The sequence below is a fragment of the Athene cunicularia genome, assembly GCF_003259725.1.
Source record: "Athene cunicularia isolate RWA chromosome 18 unlocalized genomic scaffold, athCun1 chr18_part1, whole genome shotgun sequence".
In the NCBI taxonomy this organism is placed as follows: Eukaryota; Metazoa; Chordata; class Aves; order Strigiformes; family Strigidae; genus Athene; species Athene cunicularia.
In genome coordinates, this window is record NW_020799123.1 from 10,517,482 (window position 1) to 10,538,294 (window position 20,813).

The window sequence follows — 20,813 nt, forward strand, 5'->3', positions numbered from 1 at the left end:
GGGGGGGGGTATATGGCCGTCTAGTTTACGGGAGTTATGTTTGTTGGGGTTTTGTTCTTTGTTCATGTTTTGGGGAGATCACAATCAAATTGAAACACTACTGAATCCGTCACAAAACTATAAATCATATGTAGATGAACAGGATTTCACTCTTCAACCTTAACTCTTACAGGTCTATCCACGTTTGGATTGCAGGAGTTAGTTTTCCTATTAAGTTTGTAGCATAATTGAAATTGATCTTTCCATCCAAAAATCACCATTCCAAAGCTGGAAGATATGTACAGATTTGTAGCATTCAAAAAAAAACTCTTAAGAGCTGCATTTTTGATGAACGTTTAAGATGTCCTAAGCGCCGTCATGGATGTCGATGCGGGATGAAGGCAACCAAGCACCTGCCAAGCCCACAGTGGAGGCGGAGCTGCTGCTCAGGCTGGAGGTGGCTTTACCAGGACCTGGTCCCACCAAGTGCAAAAGAACCAAAAGTCCCCTCTAATACAGCTTATACCATAAAAATAAATAACATATAACATATAAAACCTTGGTAGTTAGGGTAAGACACAGTATGCTTTTGGGGTCTAGTCCCGTTGTAGATCCTTTGCTCTTTTATTCTTCGTAATGGTATTCTGTTTCATGAAAGGAAAAAAGGAAAATCAGACTGTGTTAGAATAGCCTCCATTAATTCTGGAGTGCTAATACACCGTTTTTAATTTTTACGTGAAATGTTTTGTTGAAATCGGTGCAGTTTTGCTCAGCAACCACAATATGATGCTTTAAGGCTTGTTATAGAATTATAGTTGGTTTTTAAAACCAATTAACTGTAACAAGGACGTAATCTTCTTAATGCAGAAGTCCTCACTCCGTAATACAAAATAACTGCATGTAAAGTTGTGATAATCAGATAATTTTAGCGAAAATACGTACTAACTGCGCGAAACCACACAGAAGTTAATTTTTGAATCAGTGGAATTCCTCTATGACTTATCCAATTTAAACCTTTTTGTTATAAAAATGGAGATTACAATTGATATTTCCGACAAGTTTTTTGCCAAGTGAGAATTTCAAGAGCTACCTCTCACACACGGAAAACTGGTTTAAGACCATTAACTATATTTGCAGTGCTGCCCATTGCTATAAAAAGAGTTAGACTTTAATGAATACTGGCTGACCCTCCAAACGTTCGCCTTCCAGTTGGATTCTTATTCATTATGTTTCTGAAATGGCACGTAACCTGAAAGTGAGGGAATGCCCTTAAAATAATACAGAAGCAGCTTACGCTTCGTGCAGTGCATGAGCCAAGCAGCCTTGTTAGAAAAGAAGGAGCCCAGGAAAGTGCTGCTTGTGCACACCGTGCCATTTTTAACCTCCTTGTTTGTCAAGATAAATGTAATAGAAATCCTCCACGATGTTCGCTGTACACAGTTATGCGTACTTCGCTGTAAGTCATTCCTAAAAAAAAAAAGTAGTAAAAAGTTGGGTTTTTTTCTGTGTGTCAGTGCTATATGTGCCCCGGGGGAGCAGGTTTATGCCTCTCTAGGCTGCAAAGCAACAGCCTGTAGTCAAAAGGTATTAAATTAGTTTAGTCACAGGTTTTAAAAAGGGAAAAGTTTTATATTTCTGCAGTAAAAGAAGACAATGGAAAAGAGTGTTCCTCTGCGTTACCGTGAATTAAATCTTTTCAGCTGGCCAGGGTGCTACAATTTGTAGAAAATGGTACAAATTGTAGACCAGGGTACTGCAATCTGTGCCATGCGTGACGATGCGAGGCCCGTACGGTGTTAGAGGTTCGGTCAGGAGGTGTCCGCAGGGTCGAGGGAGCAGTTTTAGACAGCTAGAGCTGGTCTAAACGTGGATTTGCCATCTTCAGTGGAAGCTTGGGGAGCTCAGTGCTTCTGAAAATCAAACTCCTCAAATAAGGGCGTTTGGGGCTGCAGCTAAATGCAAGAATTTGTGATTTGTTGATGGCTGGAAGACAACTTATAAATATTTCCCTAATTGGAATTCGTTAAGGCCATTATAAAATAAATTGTTGTAATTGCCTTTAGACAAACCGGTAGGATATACTTTCTTTGCCTTCAGTTAAGAATAAAACCCTGAAATTCAGCAGATCTTTCTTTTGGATTGCCTCTGTCGCGTCTATCAGAGGTCATCCTGGTTCTCCTCAGTGTGAACAAACAAGATCTAATTTGTTTATGGAAGTTATGAGTGGGGTTTTTTTATTATTTATTGGGATTTCTTGTATGGGTTCAGGAGGTTATAAAGCTGCTTCTATGAAAGATGAAGACTTTTACCCCAGGCAAGTTGAGTGAGAGCAGCTGTAATGTGATCTTCTTTGCAGTGCCTTGCTGACTGGTATCTCTCCCTTTCTGGGACTAACAGTAATCTATATTATTACTGTAATTTTTTTTTTTTTACTTTTTCCCCCAAAGATCAACTGGCAGTTTCAGTCACTTTGTGATATGCAGTGGTGGTAAAACGTAATTTGAAACTAGACGACAATACGGTGGCAAGAGTGTTAACGTGGGTCAGCCCGAGTACAAAGAGAAGCGTAGCATGCGTGGAGCGCTCTGGCAGAGCTGCTGCTGTGTTACTGCCCCCTTTTTATTTCTGCAGCCGCACAATCTGCCCTCACCGTGTTTGTGGCGCACGTTAAATGATAAATGTCCAAGTGGAATTTAATTTGTCTGGTGCTCCAGAATTCTTGTATGTGCTGTTTTAAACCAATATACAGTGCCGTTATTTATAACCAAAAACCAACCAAAACGCGTTCTTAAAAATGATGCACAAATTTGATCATTTGTTTTGATTCATTTTTGCAGTAGATTTCTTAGGACCAACAAACTGATGAAATACAGACCTCCGTATGTTTCATAATCTTGGAGTTTGACAAGATTCAAAATTTTAAATTGCAGTATCGTGTAAAATTTAAGATTATTTTAACTCATTGTAGTATACCAATATTAAGCTGCACTATATGTAACAAACTGATGAAATATAGACCTCTGTAAGTTTCATAATCTTGGAGTTTGACAAGATTCAAGATTTTAAATTGCAGTATCATGTAAAATTTAAGATTATTTTAACTGGTTGTAGTATATTAATATTAAGCTGCACTATATGTAACTGCCTGGATTGCACAGGATGATTTGAGCCCTGTCGTGCTTGGTGGTGGTTCGCAAGAACTCTCTGCAACTTCAAGCTCCTAAATTTACAGTCCAGTAAAATCAATAAGGTTATTTGCTTGACTGAAATCCCTGGTGTTTGCAGAAATGGAGTTTCAGTCTTGCAAGTGTATCCAAGCAGGGTTCAGAGGCTTCGGGGTGGCCCCGTGGCTTCTGTGGTTCCCCAGAAGGGGCGCGGGCACGCAGGCGGCTGAGGGAGCGTGTGCCGGATGCTCTGCCTTGAAACTAGGGATGACAGATCAAAGATGTGAACACGGGGTCGGGTAGATTTTGAAAACTTAATCAGCTTAAAGTTGCTTCAGAACTCAACTTCATAATATTCTGTCCCCCTAAGAAAATATTTCTCTTAGACACCTGTCCTCGAATTTTAGAGCCAAGCACATCGGAGCGCTTAGCAGTTCATCTGAGGACAGCATTTTGAGGCTGGTCCATCAGTATAATACCATGGCACTTTGCAAGAAAAAATATAAATCACACAATTGTGTCTTGAAATTAAATTGGATTTATTTTTTAGTTGTTAACAAATTATTTCTGAAATGGAATTATTTGAGGACGAAACCTTAAGAGCTATTTTTCCCCCAGAATTATAGAAATATTGGATTCCAGTGTGACAAAGCAGCCTTGTTTTCAGTTTGGTTTATTCTTTATCTTTGAGTTGTGAAAAGAAATGCTAGGAGAAGGAAAGAGCTGTATGTCCAAGAGCTCCCGGTTGGTTCAGCTGCACGTCAGGTCGATTTTCAGTGTAATCGTCACCTTTAAATTGGAAGGGACGTGCAACGGGACAAAAGGCAGTTGCAGACACCAAGCTGAGACGTGGAGTTGTGTCCTCCATGTCGCACTGTACCCTGGCAGCCTGTGCCTGGGACTTTCTCCCTGCCTTTTCCCTCCGTTCAAAAGCAAAGTCACCCTGATAAACTTAGGTGTGTGCTGCCTCCTTCCCCTGCCCCACACACTCACTCACTTTTTCTTTTTTTTTTTTTTTAATCCACAGAAGTCTTTATGTTTTTCTAATAATTGGCAGCAGAGGTACAATTTCTCCCCTCTTTTAAGTGATGAATAGTTGGCCCGAGATCAAAGACAAGCCCTTGCGGTTTTTTGGCTGCCACAAAAGGGCGTTGGAGTTGGCGCAGGTCCCAGCCGCTCAGCGATAGGCATGTGGATGAGGTGCCAAGCAGAGGGGTCGGTGGCAAAGTGTCTGTACACGTTCTTCATCTGAGCTAATCTGGTTGCCTTTTGTGTGCGTTTCAGGCAAACAGCCGGCTGAAGCAGACTGAGAAGGACTACAGTCAGAAGCTGGCAAAATCCTCGCAGGTAGGTAGCAAGAAGGCAGGAACCTCACGTGGATCCGTTTGGAAACTTGATGAGAAGTGTAATGAGTTCTGCTCTTAAGTGTGGGTCTTGACAATCAAGAGAAGCCATCACCATTTCCCCAGTCAAACATCCAGAGTCTGTCTTGCAGATTTGAACCTTTCAAAAGAACGCAGAGCGTAAAGCTGACTAGAAAAAAAAAAAATGGGTGGGTTTTTTTTTGAGTTCTAAATTTCACCCATCTACTTTTTCATCTTCTGAAAACCCAAGAGGATGGAGTCCTCCCTCAGTCAGTGGGAGGGAAAGGCGAGGTGCCCCGTCAACCAGCACATCTCATAAAATTAGCAGTTGCACAACCAGGACTTGCATTTTGTGTCACGAGGTGGTGTTTGCCCTCACAGCCCGTGGCAGTCCCAGCTGTGCCATCTCGATGTTGATCGTTGCTCGTAGCCAGTTCAACATTTCTGCCCCAAAACAACACTATGAAGAATGTCTGTGTCCTGAAAGCAAACTGGTCTTAAGTTTTTGTTCTTCAGAATCGTCTTTTGAAAAGGGAAGATGAAAATGTGTGTTGGATCTACATATATACTTAAAAATTATAAGACAGGATGATTTTTAAATATTTCAGCTTTTAGTTTGATTGACAGGTAGTACTGAAGTGTGGAAAAAAAAATGATGGAGATGCAACCAGAAATTAAGCTTTTCATAATAAGAAAATTTGCCACGAGGATTTATGTGGAGATGTCATTCTTCTCATTCCTCCCAACCACAGCAGAATGCCTGCCTCTTACTTGCAAAGTGTGTTTTCAGCAATAGCAATAACAGTCTAATAAAACTCTTTTAAAATCAATAAAAACACTACAAAGACTGGTTTAGAAACCTCCAAACTACGCAGAGACGATCAGGGAGACAATGACAAGAAATTGCACGCTTTTATTACAAGTACTTTAAAATACTTTAAAACTCCTGATTTCAGCTTTTTGGGTACCTTTGACTCTTACTGTCTGTGAAAGTTTTCCCAAATTTTTAATTTCAGTGAAATTTCACTGGACTATCACATTTTTTTCACACCACATGTTTTGAGACAGCATTTATCAGAATCATTGTTAGAAATAGAATCTAAAAATATATTTAAAACCTAACGTGTGTTTTCTGCACATTTATTTGCATACAGAGAGGCTGTGGGGGCTCCATCCTTGGAGATACCCGAAAGCCAACTGGATGTGATCCTGAGCAACCAGTTCTGGTGACCCTGCTTTGAGCTGGTCCCTTCCACCCGCACCAATTCCACGATTCTGTGATAAATCAGAGAGGATGCTCTCCTAAATGTCTCTTCGAGAATTTGTAGGCAGCCTTGTTTTGAAAGAAGGAAAGAAACAACAACAACCCCCCTTATTTTTTTGTCTTGCCATCTGAACCTGAATAGCAGAAAATTGCTAAAGCTCAACATTTAACGTGTGCCAGACGTCCCTTTCATTGCTATTTTACCCTTTGTCATTGTCATTTCTATGCTGCTGTCATGCCTAGCGAGTGTAACAAAAGTCAGCCAGACCTAGTTTACTGTCACTACAAAACCTAGTCCTGGTCCATTGGTTAAAGACAGATGGAATAACTTAAGCATTTCTTAATTTTTAAATAAGGGGTGAGGGAAATTGCTTTATTTGTTACAGTGGGAACGCTTAGGTAGTACAGTGCAAGGTAATAACTACTTAACCTCAACATCATAATAGATTTTGTCAGGCTGAAATTTAATGGCTTGAAGAATAGCCTCAAAATGGAAAAATTTTGAGACTTTTTTTTTTTTTTAAGCTAGGCATTGCTATAGCTGATTTCTTTATTCTCTTTATTGGGGAGAGATGGACCCAGTGGCCAGAGCTGGCATTGCCCCTGTGATCAGACAGCACATGCATCATATGGCAGGGCTGGGGCTGTTTGGCACAATAGAGTTTCACCCTGATGTCTCAATTTCTTTACTTTTGTGGGTTTGAATCAAATCTCTAAAGTTACTTGGACATAGTTGGGTATTTTTTGTAGCTCAGTATTAATAATGGGTCAATTACAACTTTTCTTGTGGTCATGTTGCTGACAACATCTGTCTAATCTTACTCTCTGTGGCCTCTTGGAACATTCACTTTTAACACCCACACAGAGAAGACATTTCAAGAAATTTCCTCTGAAGTTTACACAAAGTAAACATTTTTTTTTTTTTCTCTGAAAAGTACTGCACAAAGCAGATCTTTCTCCATCAATTCATGCTGAAATTTCCTTGTACGCAGTTCAGAACTCATATGCTAGACCGGGGTCTTAACCCAGTTAAAAGCTTTAAATCTCACTTTTGTGTTATATTCGAGGGTTTGTTATTTTGTTTTCTTTTTTAAAAAGTGTCAAAATGGAGCAGACATAAAATAGGATAGGTTTGCATGGCTTCAAGTTGTTATCTTAATAATTTATATGATCCATCGCTCTCTCCTGCTTTCTCACTGCACGTTACACACCCAGCAAAGCCCCACTGATGTAAGTTGTGTAATGTAAATGATGCTCTAAATTGCAAAACCAGTGATACTGCTTAATTCTGCCCAAAGAGTTACACCTGTGCAGATAATCTCTAACCTTTGGCTCACTGATCTCACTAAGAGCAAACAGGCTTTCTTTTGATTGGTATATTATCTTTTTTAATATGCATTTAGAAAAGAAATACAGAAATACCTGTGTAGGTTTTACTCATAATCTTTGTTATTCTCTGGGGTTTTCAGGTAGTAAAACAGATAAATAAATTTACAGTAGAGTTTTAATCAGTTCTTTTCCCCTTCCCCAGTGATCCCAATACCTTCATTTGTAGGATATTTCTTGTTATGTTAGTCCTATCTTAATAGTAGTTCTAAAAAACCCTTTTTTTCCTAAAAACCGGTGGTGTTAGTATCGTTAAATGTTTCTCTACCAGTTAGGAGGCCTTGCACATACACAAGTCTGAGCCCTCTCGTAGTCTCTCCCTGAACTGCCTATGTGCTGAAATGCTTTTAGAATTAGACAATATTGCGCTGCTACAGCAGCTTAACCTTAAACTTGAATATCTACATTAAAGTCAGTGACTCTCCCATGTGTTTAAGTGCTTTGCTGGGTGATGACTTACATGTCAGTATAAAGTTCTGTAAATATGCCCGGAGGATCAGGTTTAGTTATGACTTTCCGCGGTGATAAAAAAGGTGAAACAAGTACATGTCAACAAATCACGAGTGAATCATATAAAAGGTCTAGTTTAAGGCTCCTCGACATTGAATCAGGTCCCCACTATATTGTTAAGCAGAACACGCTCCTTTCAGCAGCTCAGAAATTTCACGGTAGAGTTTAAATTTCAGTCCAGTATGTAAATTTGGGATAATTTTTTTTTTTCTTCTCTGTGGTATCAAACTAGAAAGTATCCTTCTAGCAACACACCCCACCATCACTATTTAAATTTGCAGTCCTGGTACAGTGCAGTGGAAGACTGGAAACAGGCTCTATTTTGAAGATCACAGATGTGCTTTGTTCTCATGAGTAAATATTTTGGAATGTCGTAGTGGAAAACCCTTCCAAATATTTTGCGTTCAGCGAATTTTGTCATTCACAGCCTTACTCTATTCCTTTTTCTCTGCGTGGAATTTCATGCTCGCTAGTGTGTAATATGGTAATTTAAAATATTTAGCTTGCACAGCAGAGTTTGCCAATGCCATGCTTGTACCGAGCATAAAAACATGCAAAATACATGCCTTTTACTGAAGAGAGATTTAGCATGCTGTTTTCTTTTTTAGATCATAGCTGAACTTAAGACAACCATTTCCTCTCTGACAGAGGAGAACAGCCGGCAGCTCGCCGTGGAGCAGCGGCTCCAGGAAGTTGTACACAAGTTTGAAGATAAGAACCAGCAGCTGATTACAGATAATGAGAGAGCAATCAAGGTAATCTGGGGATTTTAGTCACTGATGCTACTGGCTGTCTGACTGTAATTAAAAGTTCTGCAGTGGGCAGATGAGTGCAAGTATCGTTCGTGTTCACACAACGCTCAGTAATTCCATTCACTGGACCATGACTTTGATGTAGCTGATGACTCAGGCTCTTTCCCCTGCCTGCATGAAGCTTTTGGGGAGTCTAATCCATGCACTTCAGTCAAATACTTGAAACTTTCCTGCTCTCTTTCTTTTAATATTGACTCAGATATCTTAAGTTTCAACACCTTTATACGGTGCACTTGGCGCTTGAAAAAAAAAAAAAGGTGAAAAATAAAAGAGCCAAGTTGCACCCAGCAGCGTGGCACAGGCTGTAGCCTGGTTTTCACAAGACATTCTCAACTTTTATGTTTAAGGCTGCAATGAGGGAACGTACGTGCTTAGGTTCCCTCACAAACTACATGCAAAATCTGTGCTAAATATGAACAGAATAAAGTGTTTGTTGTTTGTAACATTTTTATTAGATTTCTACATATTTTGCATCAGAGTTGCATTCTCTGGCTTTTTTCAGAGAAGCTTTATGACACTACGGGTTCTGAATATTTGGACTCTGTTTCTTGCGACCTTGACACCTTGATTCAAAGTGGCTGCAGAGAATCCCGCCGGCAGGATTATTTTTTAAACATTTTTCCTTTCAGAGTAGTAAAGAGAAATGGAAAAGTTCTGAAACTATGTAATCTGCTAGGGCTGACAACGAAAACACTTCATTAAAAGTTGTATAGAAGAAGGAAATTCCTTTTTTCCTTCGTAAAGACATTTTCTAGTACCAAACAAAGAATTACATTGTTAAATCTAGAAACTCATGAAAAAATAAACTCCTGCAGTTTTTCTAACTTTTTGTGCTGGAAATAAACCATGGGAGTTTTTACCAGTTGGAACTATCTGATGTTCGATTATGGTACACCTAATGTCCTCTGTATCTGAATGATTTGCATAAAGAAATTAGGTTAACATTACTATCTCATCATCTGCACAGTGTTCTTTTTCCTTTCTTTCATAAACCGTTTAATGTTTTATTCTTTTTCTTAAGGAAAATCTCTTACCTTATTTGTGTGCTTGTTGAGGAATAGAATTTTCTTTCTGATCATTCTTTAGTCTCTTCTGTCAGACGTATAACCATAAAAACGTTGGCTATAATCTGTTATCCAGAGGTCATTTTTATTATCTATTAATAGAACAGAATTAAATCACATTATTTTGGGGTACAGGTGGATTTTGGCCACTCAACGATACGTACTGTGTGTAGCTCTCCACTTTTCCAGTGGCCACCTAGATATACAGAAACCCTGTGACAGTGGAATAGTCTTCCATATAGCCAGAAAAATGCTGTAATTCGAGTCATCATGCATGATATCTTCTGGAGTTATATATTCAAATAACACCTTTTAAACTGTTTACCAGCTTTTTTCTTAGCACCCGGTGTAAACGCTACTGTGGAATTTATGGATTCACTTAAACTAAGTTACATTCAGTGGAAATAATTCAGCTGTTGGTAACAGCAGTTTTTGAGCACTAATGATGATAGGTTGTATGCAAACCTTCTCCATGTAAGTCTGTGTTCAGCTGTTGTAAACTTAATTTTGATGATACCTCACAGTGTAATGAAATACATAAAAACCACGAGGGAATTCTGCACAGTTTCTGAACAGTGTCCCAGAGAGTTTTGAGCACTGATGCTGCGACTATGTTTTGTAAGATTTGGGCAACTTGGGGAAGAAATTGCAGGAGCTGTTATGCTTGGCATCCTTGAACTTTGTTTAGTATCACTAAAATTGTACTTTTTAAAAAAAGTCTTCCTTTGAAACCACTGATTTCATGGAAATTTACTGAAAGCCAGATACCCAAACAGAAAATTCTTAGGAAGGTGAACTGCTGTCTATCCTTCTGGAAACAGAAAGAGGTGTTTTTAATATTCGATCACTTAGTATTTTTAAGAACCACACATACCTCTAGATGAGCATATGCAGAAATACTTTGCTTTTTATTAGCCTGGGGGGAAAAAAAAATTGGTTTCTGTTGAAGGTGGAATCCTACATGTTATGGAGATGGAGAACATCTAACCTAGGGCAAGCTTGAAGACCTTGAGGGATGATTAAAGGAACATTCTAAAAACAAAGCAATTCTTAATATAGCATAAGCCTTTGAGAAGACTTAATATAGTATAAGCTATTAAAAAGACTGTCGTTTAAAAACGGGCATTTGCTAAATATAACATCGATTTAAACTAACATTGAGGAACAGATTGCAATTTCCTTTATATGGTATTGGGTGACTTCCTGTAAGACCTTCCAATTATTATTTCCTTTCAAAGGGAGAAATACATTTTTACAGAAACCAACTGGCTCTCAGAAAAGTTTGGATTTAGTCAGTGAAGTGATATCCAGATGTGGATGCCATAATACATGATTCTGATGTTAATTCAAATTCCTGACTCTCTTTGCTAGCTAAAGATGTTGGAATTGTTATTATTTCACAAATGTATCTATCTCCTTAATCTTGTCTTGAAAAATACTATCTTAAACGTTAGCAAAAAAAGAATTAATGACACTTTTAAGAACATTTTGCTTCTTTTGACAGCCTAAAAACCCCATCTGAGCAACGTTTTTTAGCTTCACGTGGCCTCGCTTTGGGTCAGTTTGAGATAAACGCTTGAAGTACACGGCATTCCGTGTTACGCCATGATTTGTCCCGCCTAAGGGCAAGTCAAACTTTGTGCCGTCAGAGTCATAAAATCGGGATAAAATTTAGCTCATCTCATTCCTTTCTTGTGGCTTGTAAGGTAACCAACTGGGATGCCACGGCGTGGCAACGTCTTATAGCAAAGACTAAGCTGCAGCGGTCTGACAGGGCGTTGAACAGCCGAGTGGCTCCTGTCGCTGCGCTTTGGCTGCTGTTGAGTTTGAGCCTGTTGGGGTTATGACAGTGCTGGCACAGAGAGCAATCCCCAAAGCACAGCTCACCGCTCAGTGCCGGCTGGATATTTTTGCTTTGAACTTCCTAGGCCTTGCATTCTTTGGAGCGGAGTACAAGGACGCTGCAATTGGCCCAGTGTGGGGAAAAAGCCAGCAAAGCTCACCTGGTCGCTGTGCCGTACCTCTCCTGCGAGGTGCTTGCACTTCAAAGATCAGGAACCATTCCTTTAGAGCGTAGGATTTCTTGAGAGCACAATTATATTAATGCCCTGCAGATGCTTGGAAAATCTGCTTAAATTGCCGTGTCTGTTAACCCATTTGTGATGCTTTAGACTGGGATTTCAGAAGGCACCCTCCAGTAAGGGTTTGGGTGCTGAACTCCTGGGAATGTCCATGCGGGAACTACGCTGGTCATCGAAGCGAAGTGTAAACTTATTAAAGCTAAATTTAAACTAGCTTTCTTGTATCCTGATAGCAATCTAGACACAACCACCCAGAGCTCGATACAGTCAAATGGTCAGAGCATTTACCTAACTTTTCTGCTGCTTTTGGCAGTGGTTACTGCCTGGGCTTGGCACTAGCGTAAAGCTGATTGCATTGTAGAGATACCTTGAGGTTATTTATGAAATCCCAGCCTTAGGTTTTGGTTTGGTTTTTTTTTTTTATTAAATCCTTTTGGATTCTGGGATTGAAAGTGCAAAACAGTTCCTGGGATTGGAACTGCACAACATGTTCCGAGCATTTTAATGTAGATGTTGATGGCCAAGTGGGGACTCCACATCAAAAAGTAGATTCTGGAAAGAAATGGATGATGGAGAGCACGCAGTGACAAACCCACAACAGAAAAGAGAGAAAATGATGCTTTTTTTTTGCCAGAGGAACCACATTTGTTGTTTGGCTCATGTTACAGATTCTAGGATTCTGTTTTATCCCCTGAATTAACACCAACATTTCATTAGCAAAACATGGTTTGAAGATGACATATTTCAACACTTTGTGTGTCAGCCAGCTTATGATCAGATTAATTCTGTTAATAAATAAGACTTAAAAGATTTCTAGGAAAGAATGTCATATAGTAATGTTCCTCTTCGTGTGAAAAATTTTTGAAACGGTTGTTTTTCTTTGTTATGTTTAAAAATGTTGAGAGGGGGGAAAAAAAAAAAAATCAAAAGTGTATTTTATAGCCATTGCAGAACAAAGGATAAAACTTCTGGTTTTAAATTGTCTGGGCCTGTGTGGGCGTTGAGTATTCCCAGCATCATCATATATTTGTTAGATGCTGCTGTATCTTGGAGCAAAAAGATAGTTTCCTCTATGCAAAGGTTGGACTGAGGGTTTTATCAACGTGGTGGAATTTCTTAATGCAACTATAACAAAATACTCGGCTGTAGTTCCGCTGGAGGCAGTCCTTGTGTGGGGTACTCTATTTCCTTTTATTCTGGAATACTGTTTCCACGGGGGGGGCGTTTACACTGATACCACTCTGTTTGGCATGTCGTGCCAGCAAATTGCCCCGTAAAGAGAGTGGTGGTCACCTGGGCTTGCTGCTCGTGGCACCCGTCAGCCCCCCAGCCCACCTCTGCCGTGCGCCCGCGTCCGGCTGCCTCACCACGTGTCCTCCTCCTTTTATTTGCTTAGTCTCCCCTCCCCTTCGTGTTTGCTTCCTACTTAAAAGTAAAACAAATTATTTTAAACCTTGGGATGTTTTAAAGCATTCAGAACATTTCTTTAAGGGCACCCGATATCTTTGTTTCCAGAAAGCAGTTGTCAAAACATACTGATGGTATTTACAAACGTCTCTAAATTGCAGCGTGTCAGAAAAAAAAAAAAAAATGTTTTTAAAAATGTTGTGAACAAGCTAATTCTGCGTGGAGTTACATTTCATTATCAACTATGTTTATTAGCAAATTCCAATTGTAACTACAAATAATATTTTGTATTAAACGAAAGAGCGTGTTGGAGCTATGGGAACGTCAACTGAGTGGCTGTAGTCTTGCAGAAGTATTTAGTCTATTGTTCCTCAAAATACCTTTCAGAATACTCTGCAATAGCCAATGCTGGGTTTTGTAAGAAATAAATATTTCTAATTTGCTGGTTTAAAAATCCCAAGCAAAGCTAAATCTCAGTGTTCTAGATGTCCTTATTAATGGTTATTAAGGGAGGAGAGGCATCAGAGAGCTTATAACCTAGAATGACGTGATCTGGAGTGTGGAGAAGAAGCGTTTTTGGTCCTGTCTTACAGATGAGACACTGGTGGGTAGAGCGTTGGCTTTGTTTGAGGTTTGCGGCAGAGATGAACTCCAGATCTGTGCATAGGTTGGTGCATCAGCCCTTCTGCAAGAAGAGTTTCGGGATCCGAACAGCAGCACAACCACCCAGTGCCGGATGGCTGCAGTGGTTCTGGAGGGGAGGTTGCCCTGTGTTAAAGCCACACCTAACAAGTTCCCCTACAGCCTCATCAGAGCCTTTTGGAGAAAGCTGGGCTCGTCCGGTTCGTTACCTTTTTGTTAAGGCTGCTGACAAGTTTCCAAGCCACAGCAAATAAAGGGGGAACAATGTACATGTTCAGCATTTTTTTTGTATTTACAAGCAGGAAGACTGGAGTGACTGGTTGTTCAGAAGGGTATGACCATGTGTAACTGATAGCACTGAGGACGTTAACTAGAAAAAAAACAACCCTGAGAGCTTAGTGTAAAAGTGAAAGTTGAAAGCTTAAAGTGAAGACATACATGATTTCAAGGGTTTTCGTCAAGTTAGACTTCACTTGCTGTCTTCTCCAGCATACCCAGTAGGGAGTCTAGAGTACTGCTGAATAGCTGCCCGATAAACTGTTGTCAATAAGACCCACATTATTTATAAGCTTTAAAAAATATATTTTTATTTTAACTTGGCTGAAGGTGTTGGGATTTTTTTTTATAGCTTTTTTTTTAAATTTTTTTTTTTAGTGCCTGTAAAAAGGAGGTCAGCGTTTCACTGTTGAAGCTGACAGTGACTCATGTCATCGTGACATCTGGTCAGAACGTGCATTACCGTTCGTGATGGTTCGATGGCCACAGACATGCCAAATTCTGTCAGGCACTGAAGATCTTTGGAGATGGGTACGTCACACAGTTCTCCAGAGGGATCTCAAATCCATCTAATTGTTTTTGTGGCCAAACATTACCATGATAAACCATTTGGCGTGGTGAAATAAGGAGGTTTAAGGGACCATCTTGATGTTAAATACTTGGAGTCATTTTTCATGGATCCCTATTTCTTTGTCACTGACTTTAGTCTGTAATAATGCTAGTAACTCTGCAGTGTCTTTTATTAGTGAGGAATCGCAAGGCACCAACATTTGTTACCTTAGCATTGTAAAGCAGGCATTAAAATTTACCAGGCAAATAATATTACCTTGCTTATAATTTCCTATATTTTGTTTCATCAGCAAAGTCTTCCAAAGTGGATGGGCAAGTCTTTGGTGTCTTCTAAAAGGATAGATAAAAGAAATCTGCAGGTCTTTTGTGGTTTTGCTTTCTCTTTTGCATGGGGTCCAAACTCTGAGGCACCTGTTTTTCACAGTCTCTGTTTATAGTCTCTGTTCAAGAAATGAGAGTTTAGCCCCAAGCTTTTCAACTGTTGCTCGTGCTCTGTCTCACGATTCCATTCCATGGCTATCTTTAAAAGGCTGCATTGACACATTTCTTATCAACGATAATAAAAAGAGCATGACTCTTCTGTTAAGGTTAGGTAGTTATTGATCACAACGGAAATTCCGATTTTAAAAGTCCTCTCTCCTTTTCAAAATCCTATCTCTTTTTCTCTTGCCACAGAAATTATTTAGTTGTCTGAAGCACAGTACCTTCTCTTCAAAATTACAGGGTTTCAAATGTTTGGCCAATCAGGCAATCCGAGTGGCTGAGCATCTGCAAGTACTTTATAATATCTTTGACATGCTTTGTGAGACAAAGAATTGAGTCATCTTTTTTTCCTGCAGCAAGCTTTGCACTCTAGCATTTTTCTTGACTTTTCATGTTTCAACACATTGAAGAACTTACCATGGCCAAGAGCAAAATCAGACTTACAAGTTTTATAAAAGACTAGAACTAGTGCTTGTCTAGTCCTCTGAACTGCAGTTCAGTTTTATCCAGCAGGTTTAAAAGTTTGGATTTTTACTTTTTCCTACATTATCGTTGTTGTCCTCAGTGCTTTGCTTTCCCTCCAGAAGGCTCCTTGCTGCATGAAGGCTTTTATATTCTCTTTTATCCCTAGAAGGGATGCCACCTTACATCTCCCAGTCTCCAAATTATGGAATTACAGATTCCATAAATGCATAACAAAATATAAAGTCTTGTATAGCTAAACTATCAGTTTCTTTTAATGAGGTAGACTACACTAATTTTGCACTGGAAAAATGGTGAAAAGGAATTCAAAACATAAAATTCTCTGCTTTTAACTAACAAGACAGGAGTAATAACACTGAGTGAGGTGCTAGGTGATCAGAAAGGCACAGAGAAAACACTTAGTAGTAAGCGTTATGTAATACTGACGTAAGCCCACACAGCTAATAAAGAAGGGCAGACAGTGTTTGTCACTATGATATTGGAAAATGAAAATTAGCTTGTTTTTAAGACTGCTGTGATGGTTACAGGTTACTTGTTGTATTTCAAAGATGCTTTATTCTCCAAAGAGCACGGGGACTTTTATGTGGAGAAGAAGGTGGTGCTTAGAAAGGCAGAGCTGGGGAGATAACCCAAAAGTTTCGAGGCAGACTGCCTGGGAGGAAGAGCCTGGGCTCGAAAGTCTGGGACTTTAAAAAAAAAAAAAAAAAAAAAAAAAAAGCAGAAAACCAAAAAGATTAAGATAAAAACAAATGTCTAATGTCCTCTGAGTCCTCCAAACACAGGGCATCTGTAAAGCAGCCTGTGCATAGGACTGTGTAGACTTTCCAAGGGCTGTTCTTTGTTCCAGTTCCAGTGAGTTGCTGGACTGCAGCCTTCTTCCCTGCCCCTGGAACAGCCTTGACTGCAGGGCTTCTCCGGCCGTGTAGGTGGAAACACAATATGTGCGAACTATATATTCAACCAACAAAAGATTGCTGGAGAAAATGACATCTTCAAAGCAAACCTTCCGTAGTCCACAAACATTTATTACTCTGTAGTAAAGATTTTTAAAGCCTGGCACGGTAACACAAGGTGCAGGGTTTGGCAAATAGAAATTTGGGGATGTGGACCTGCTCTACTTATCAACATATATTTCCCTCAGATATCTTTGTTATGGCGTGGCTCATCCCAGCAGTGAGTTGAAGGAGCACCAGATTGCACTGGCTGATTCCAGCGTGCCTACACAATTTCCAGTACTTGTGTAAACTTTTTTTTTTTTTTTTTTTTCCCAAAACCGTACGTTCTAACGTAGGTCGCTTTTGGTTTTGTGCTAATCGTGGTGCTGGCTGCTCCGGGGATATCAGCAGGAGAGAGTCGCTGAGGATTTCAGCTTTATGCATTAAAGGGCTCTTGCCAGAATGAGTGTTGACTTTAGAAAATCTTCAGATTCCATTTAGAATTTTCTGCTGGCTCTCCAGCTTTACATGTAACTGAAACTCAAGCAGATCAAGTATCAGAGTGTTTTTGAAAAATACGACTGGCTAACACTTTTGAATGGCAGATCACAGTGAAATAGAAATATCTTTGTTAAACTTATCATTTTCATAATAGTTGGGCTTTTCTTAAGCGTAACGAGAGACCTGGTGAACCTGATACCTGTACAGGGTAATTATTTATCAATATTTAAGGGCAGGGTAGCAGTCGAATCAAGTGGTGATCAGTAGCACTTACAGTTTTTGGAAGGCATTGCCTTTATTTTCTGTAACTAGAGTGTTTTTTCCATACAAAATGAAAATATCTATTGTTTTCTTAGCATTAAAAGATTACTTACAAAGAGCTACTAAAGGAAAGCAGCCAAAGCTGCCATATTTCTGCCACTTTCTTGCATCAGCAGAGTTGAGAATAAAGGAACTTTTCCAAGTTACAGTACTGTACTTGAAAAGGAAAAAAGTATGCGGTGACTTTTATCTGTGTATTCAGTAGATCAGATGGCAAACTCTCCCAGACAGCCTAGCAGGGGAGCAGCTTCTGCTTTTCTGTGTAAGCCCTGAGTGGTGTGAAGCAGCACCAAGTACGACATCAAAAGGTACAAATATGCATCGAGTGTAAAGTCTGGGTTTTTCCAAACATCTGTCTAATTAGCACAGCTTGTGTATTTGCGAGTTCTAGCTCTGGCTTTCTCACAGTTTCATGCTCAGCAGAAGTGGCTTTTTCATCTCACAAATTTGTGTAAGAGGTTAAAACTACAAATACTGTCACCAAACCTGACCCTCTGAATCCTTGATACAAACCTATCCTGTTTCCTTCTAGCATCAATCGCCCTATTGTGCCCAGCTAGAAAATGTGAGATGTACCTGGTAGCCAAATTTTTTCTAGAAGAACGAGATCATTTTAATTGAGTGTTATTATCAGCCAGTTCTTGTGGTTTGACATGGATTCAAAACGAAGCCGTTCATCCGCTTAAAGAATGCGTAGGCACTAATATAATAACCTCAGTAAGTTTTTGGATGCCTCCGTCCTAAGGGAAATTGGTTTGACTTGCCCTTCAGTGGAAATTTTGTGTACTATTGGCAGCCAAAATAGCACTAGAGTCCAGAAAAAGAAAAAATTCTGTTCCTGTATGTCGTACTTTCCTCCTTTTCCCATTAAAATTTGTATTGTAAACATTTTTCAGTTAGGCCCAATACACGTTGTCGCCTTGCAGTTCGAGGAAACTGGATGTGTTCATGTAGTGCATATGTATATAAGAAGGTGGAAAACCATTTCAGTTTCACTGAAAATATACATTATTCTCTGAGCCTTTTGCATGTGGATTCTGCACTTAATGTGTGTGCTCCATCTTACAGCTTGGGATGCCTTCCCTCGGAATGGTTTATTGTTGCTGGTACATGCGCTATCTATGATGTGTTGATGCTCCTCGTTGATGAACAAGATTTAATATAGTAAATATTTTATTTGTTGACCCTTGAAAACATGCATGAAGATGACTGGGGACTTGAGGCTGAAGCTTATAGGGAAGACTGGGAACCTCAAGGCTAAAGCTTTTTGTAAGCTGTGCAGGCATCAGTAGTTTTGTATCTTTGGCCTCTTCAGAAAGCCTGAGATCCTCCAGCAAGGAGACTGTTTTATGGAGCAAAAAGAGCTCACCTGTTTTCTTCTTCAGGGGTCTGTCTATGAAATTATTCTCAGGAAACTGAAATAAGTATTGCCTACAGGATAAAATTTAGGACTCTTGGCAACATCCCCTTCAAAACTGCCAGATAACAGAGGACTGGAAGAGCAGTAAAGCAGAGATTAGTCAAGCACAACGGAAATCTTACTCCTCTCACACAACCTCTTTTCAACTTCTTCTGTTACTAAAACTGTCTCTGCTTATTTTTAGTTTAAGCTTTCACAGCACTGAAGTCGATAAATTCAATGAAGTTAATATGTTAATTATGAAAACAAATTCTTCGTCACTGTTGCACATTCATGTATGAATCTAATTTCTGGTACAACACGAACAGTTATCTGCAGTAGTGGTGAAGATACCTGCTGGAACTGCCTTCACCAGCTTGGCCAGGAGACCAGGAGACCCAAAATTTGTATTTCTAATGTATTCTCCGTGAAAACCCCAGATTGCTAATTACAAAGAATTCATTAAGATCTGCTGAAGTTCAAAGGAAAAGGCCAGTTCTTCACAGGTCAGGGCAGCTCTTTTAATGGTTCCTGCTTTGCCTCCAGCAGCAGCTCATCTCCAGAACCTGTTTATTTTTCTGCCAGGACTGTTGGCAGGTGAATAGAGTCACATCAGATCACCTCACGAGTATTTTTATGCTGGAAACTTATACCCTGAATATGCCGTTTTCCTGGCCCGGGATGGCATGAGATCATGGGTTTCAAACCTCTCCCTGTTGGCCTTAGAAGACAAAGCGTGCAATGCTCCATTCACTCCCCATTTTGAGATCTGCTGTAAAGTCAGAGCTCAGTTTTGCTCTGGGGTTTGTTCACTTACAGTTCAGACCATCGCCAAGGAATACTTTGCTTGTCGTGTGGGGAGGAAGGAGAGCATCACTCGATCGTGTCCTGAAGACACATCAGATCGCGTGTGAAACAAAACTGAATGAATGCAAATTCTTCTAGAACCAGATCATGAGAAAACAAATCAGTCCCTTTTCCTGGGAAATAATTAGTTAGGACGTGTCAGCACCAAAGCTTCATGCAGATATACTGTGGTTTAGGAAAGCAGCATTTGTGCTCTTGCCAGACGGGCAGCAGTGCTAGTCCAGCATTCATCCAGGCTCCTGAGAGTCACTGTCTCAGGAGTGCAACATTTTAATTTCAACAGAAGGTTGTACCAGCTCTCTGTATTAGAACTGTTGAAAGGACATTAAATCCTGAAGTGCTGTAGCATTTTCCTTTGTATTTTCTACACGGCTGCTCAGGGACTGCCACGGGTGCCCATATGTGCTACCATGGTCCAGCTTGGCCTTTTTATTCCCGTTGCCAGCGTGACTCCCTTCTCAGCCAGAGTCCACCCTTCTACCACCAGGACCTAACCTGGAGGAGCCCCGGGAAGAGGATTTGCTTATTCAAGGAGGGATGATGCCCACAGGCGAGTGTCCGACCCGTTGCACCCGCACCAAGAGCCCCAAGCACGCTCCATGCTGCTGCTCTCTTCCAAGTTTGTTATGTAAGAGAGGGTGAAAGTACAGACGAGAGAAAACTAAACATTCAAAGTGGGTTTGTTTGCTTACTGAGAAGCTTGGGAGGGGCAGAATGAAACTGTATAAATAAAAATTCAGGCTACCAAATGTTAGATACCGGCAGGAACACCTGCACAATTGGACCAAGCCAGAACTCTGCAGGCAGCTTGAAGGAGAAACCTAAGAAGCGTCTTGGCTCTGTCTGGCTTCAGAAAAAAAAAGCATTGCCTGGCTATACTTAAATTCCTTATATTTTTGTTCTTAATGTTAACAGCATTCCTATCCTTTACAGTTTTGCACTTGTAATTCAACAAGGCAAACCAGCAACGGCTGAAGACTGTGTAACAATTTGAATCCTATCAGTAGATTTTAATTGTCTGCATACCTGGAACCACCTTTGACCACAGCTGTGCTCGAAGCTCCAAGGAGCAACTCGTATCTGATAGATTGTTTTCTTCCTCCTACCGGAATAACACACCCCTTCTACTTACATTTATGTAAATCCAAAAAGCGAGGAGCACACAGGGAAATGTGAAGTGATTGATGGGCAAAGAATACAGTGAGGTCTTTGCCATCACTGTTAACATTTATATTTGCCTTGAGCGTTTACATGCTGTTTTTTCCTTTCCACTGTCCTCTACCAGGTTCCGCCCCCCCCCCCCCC

At 40.1% G+C, this 20,813-nt stretch overlaps 1 protein-coding gene across 3 annotated transcripts in view; it reads left to right on the forward strand.

The window, feature by feature from the left end:
* The window catches only part of CEP112 (centrosomal protein 112), a 171,343-nt gene that overhangs the window by 120,474 nt on the left and 30,056 nt on the right, over nucleotides 1–20,813 (forward strand). For all 3 annotated transcript variants that reach the window (XM_026861138.1, XM_026861139.1, XM_026861140.1), the window contains 2 exons: nucleotides 4,428–4,490; nucleotides 8,276–8,422. In XM_026861138.1, the coding sequence (XP_026716939.1) occupies nucleotides 4,428–4,490; nucleotides 8,276–8,422 (210 nt within the window). The remainder of the gene's footprint in view (nucleotides 1–4,427; nucleotides 4,491–8,275; nucleotides 8,423–20,813) is intronic.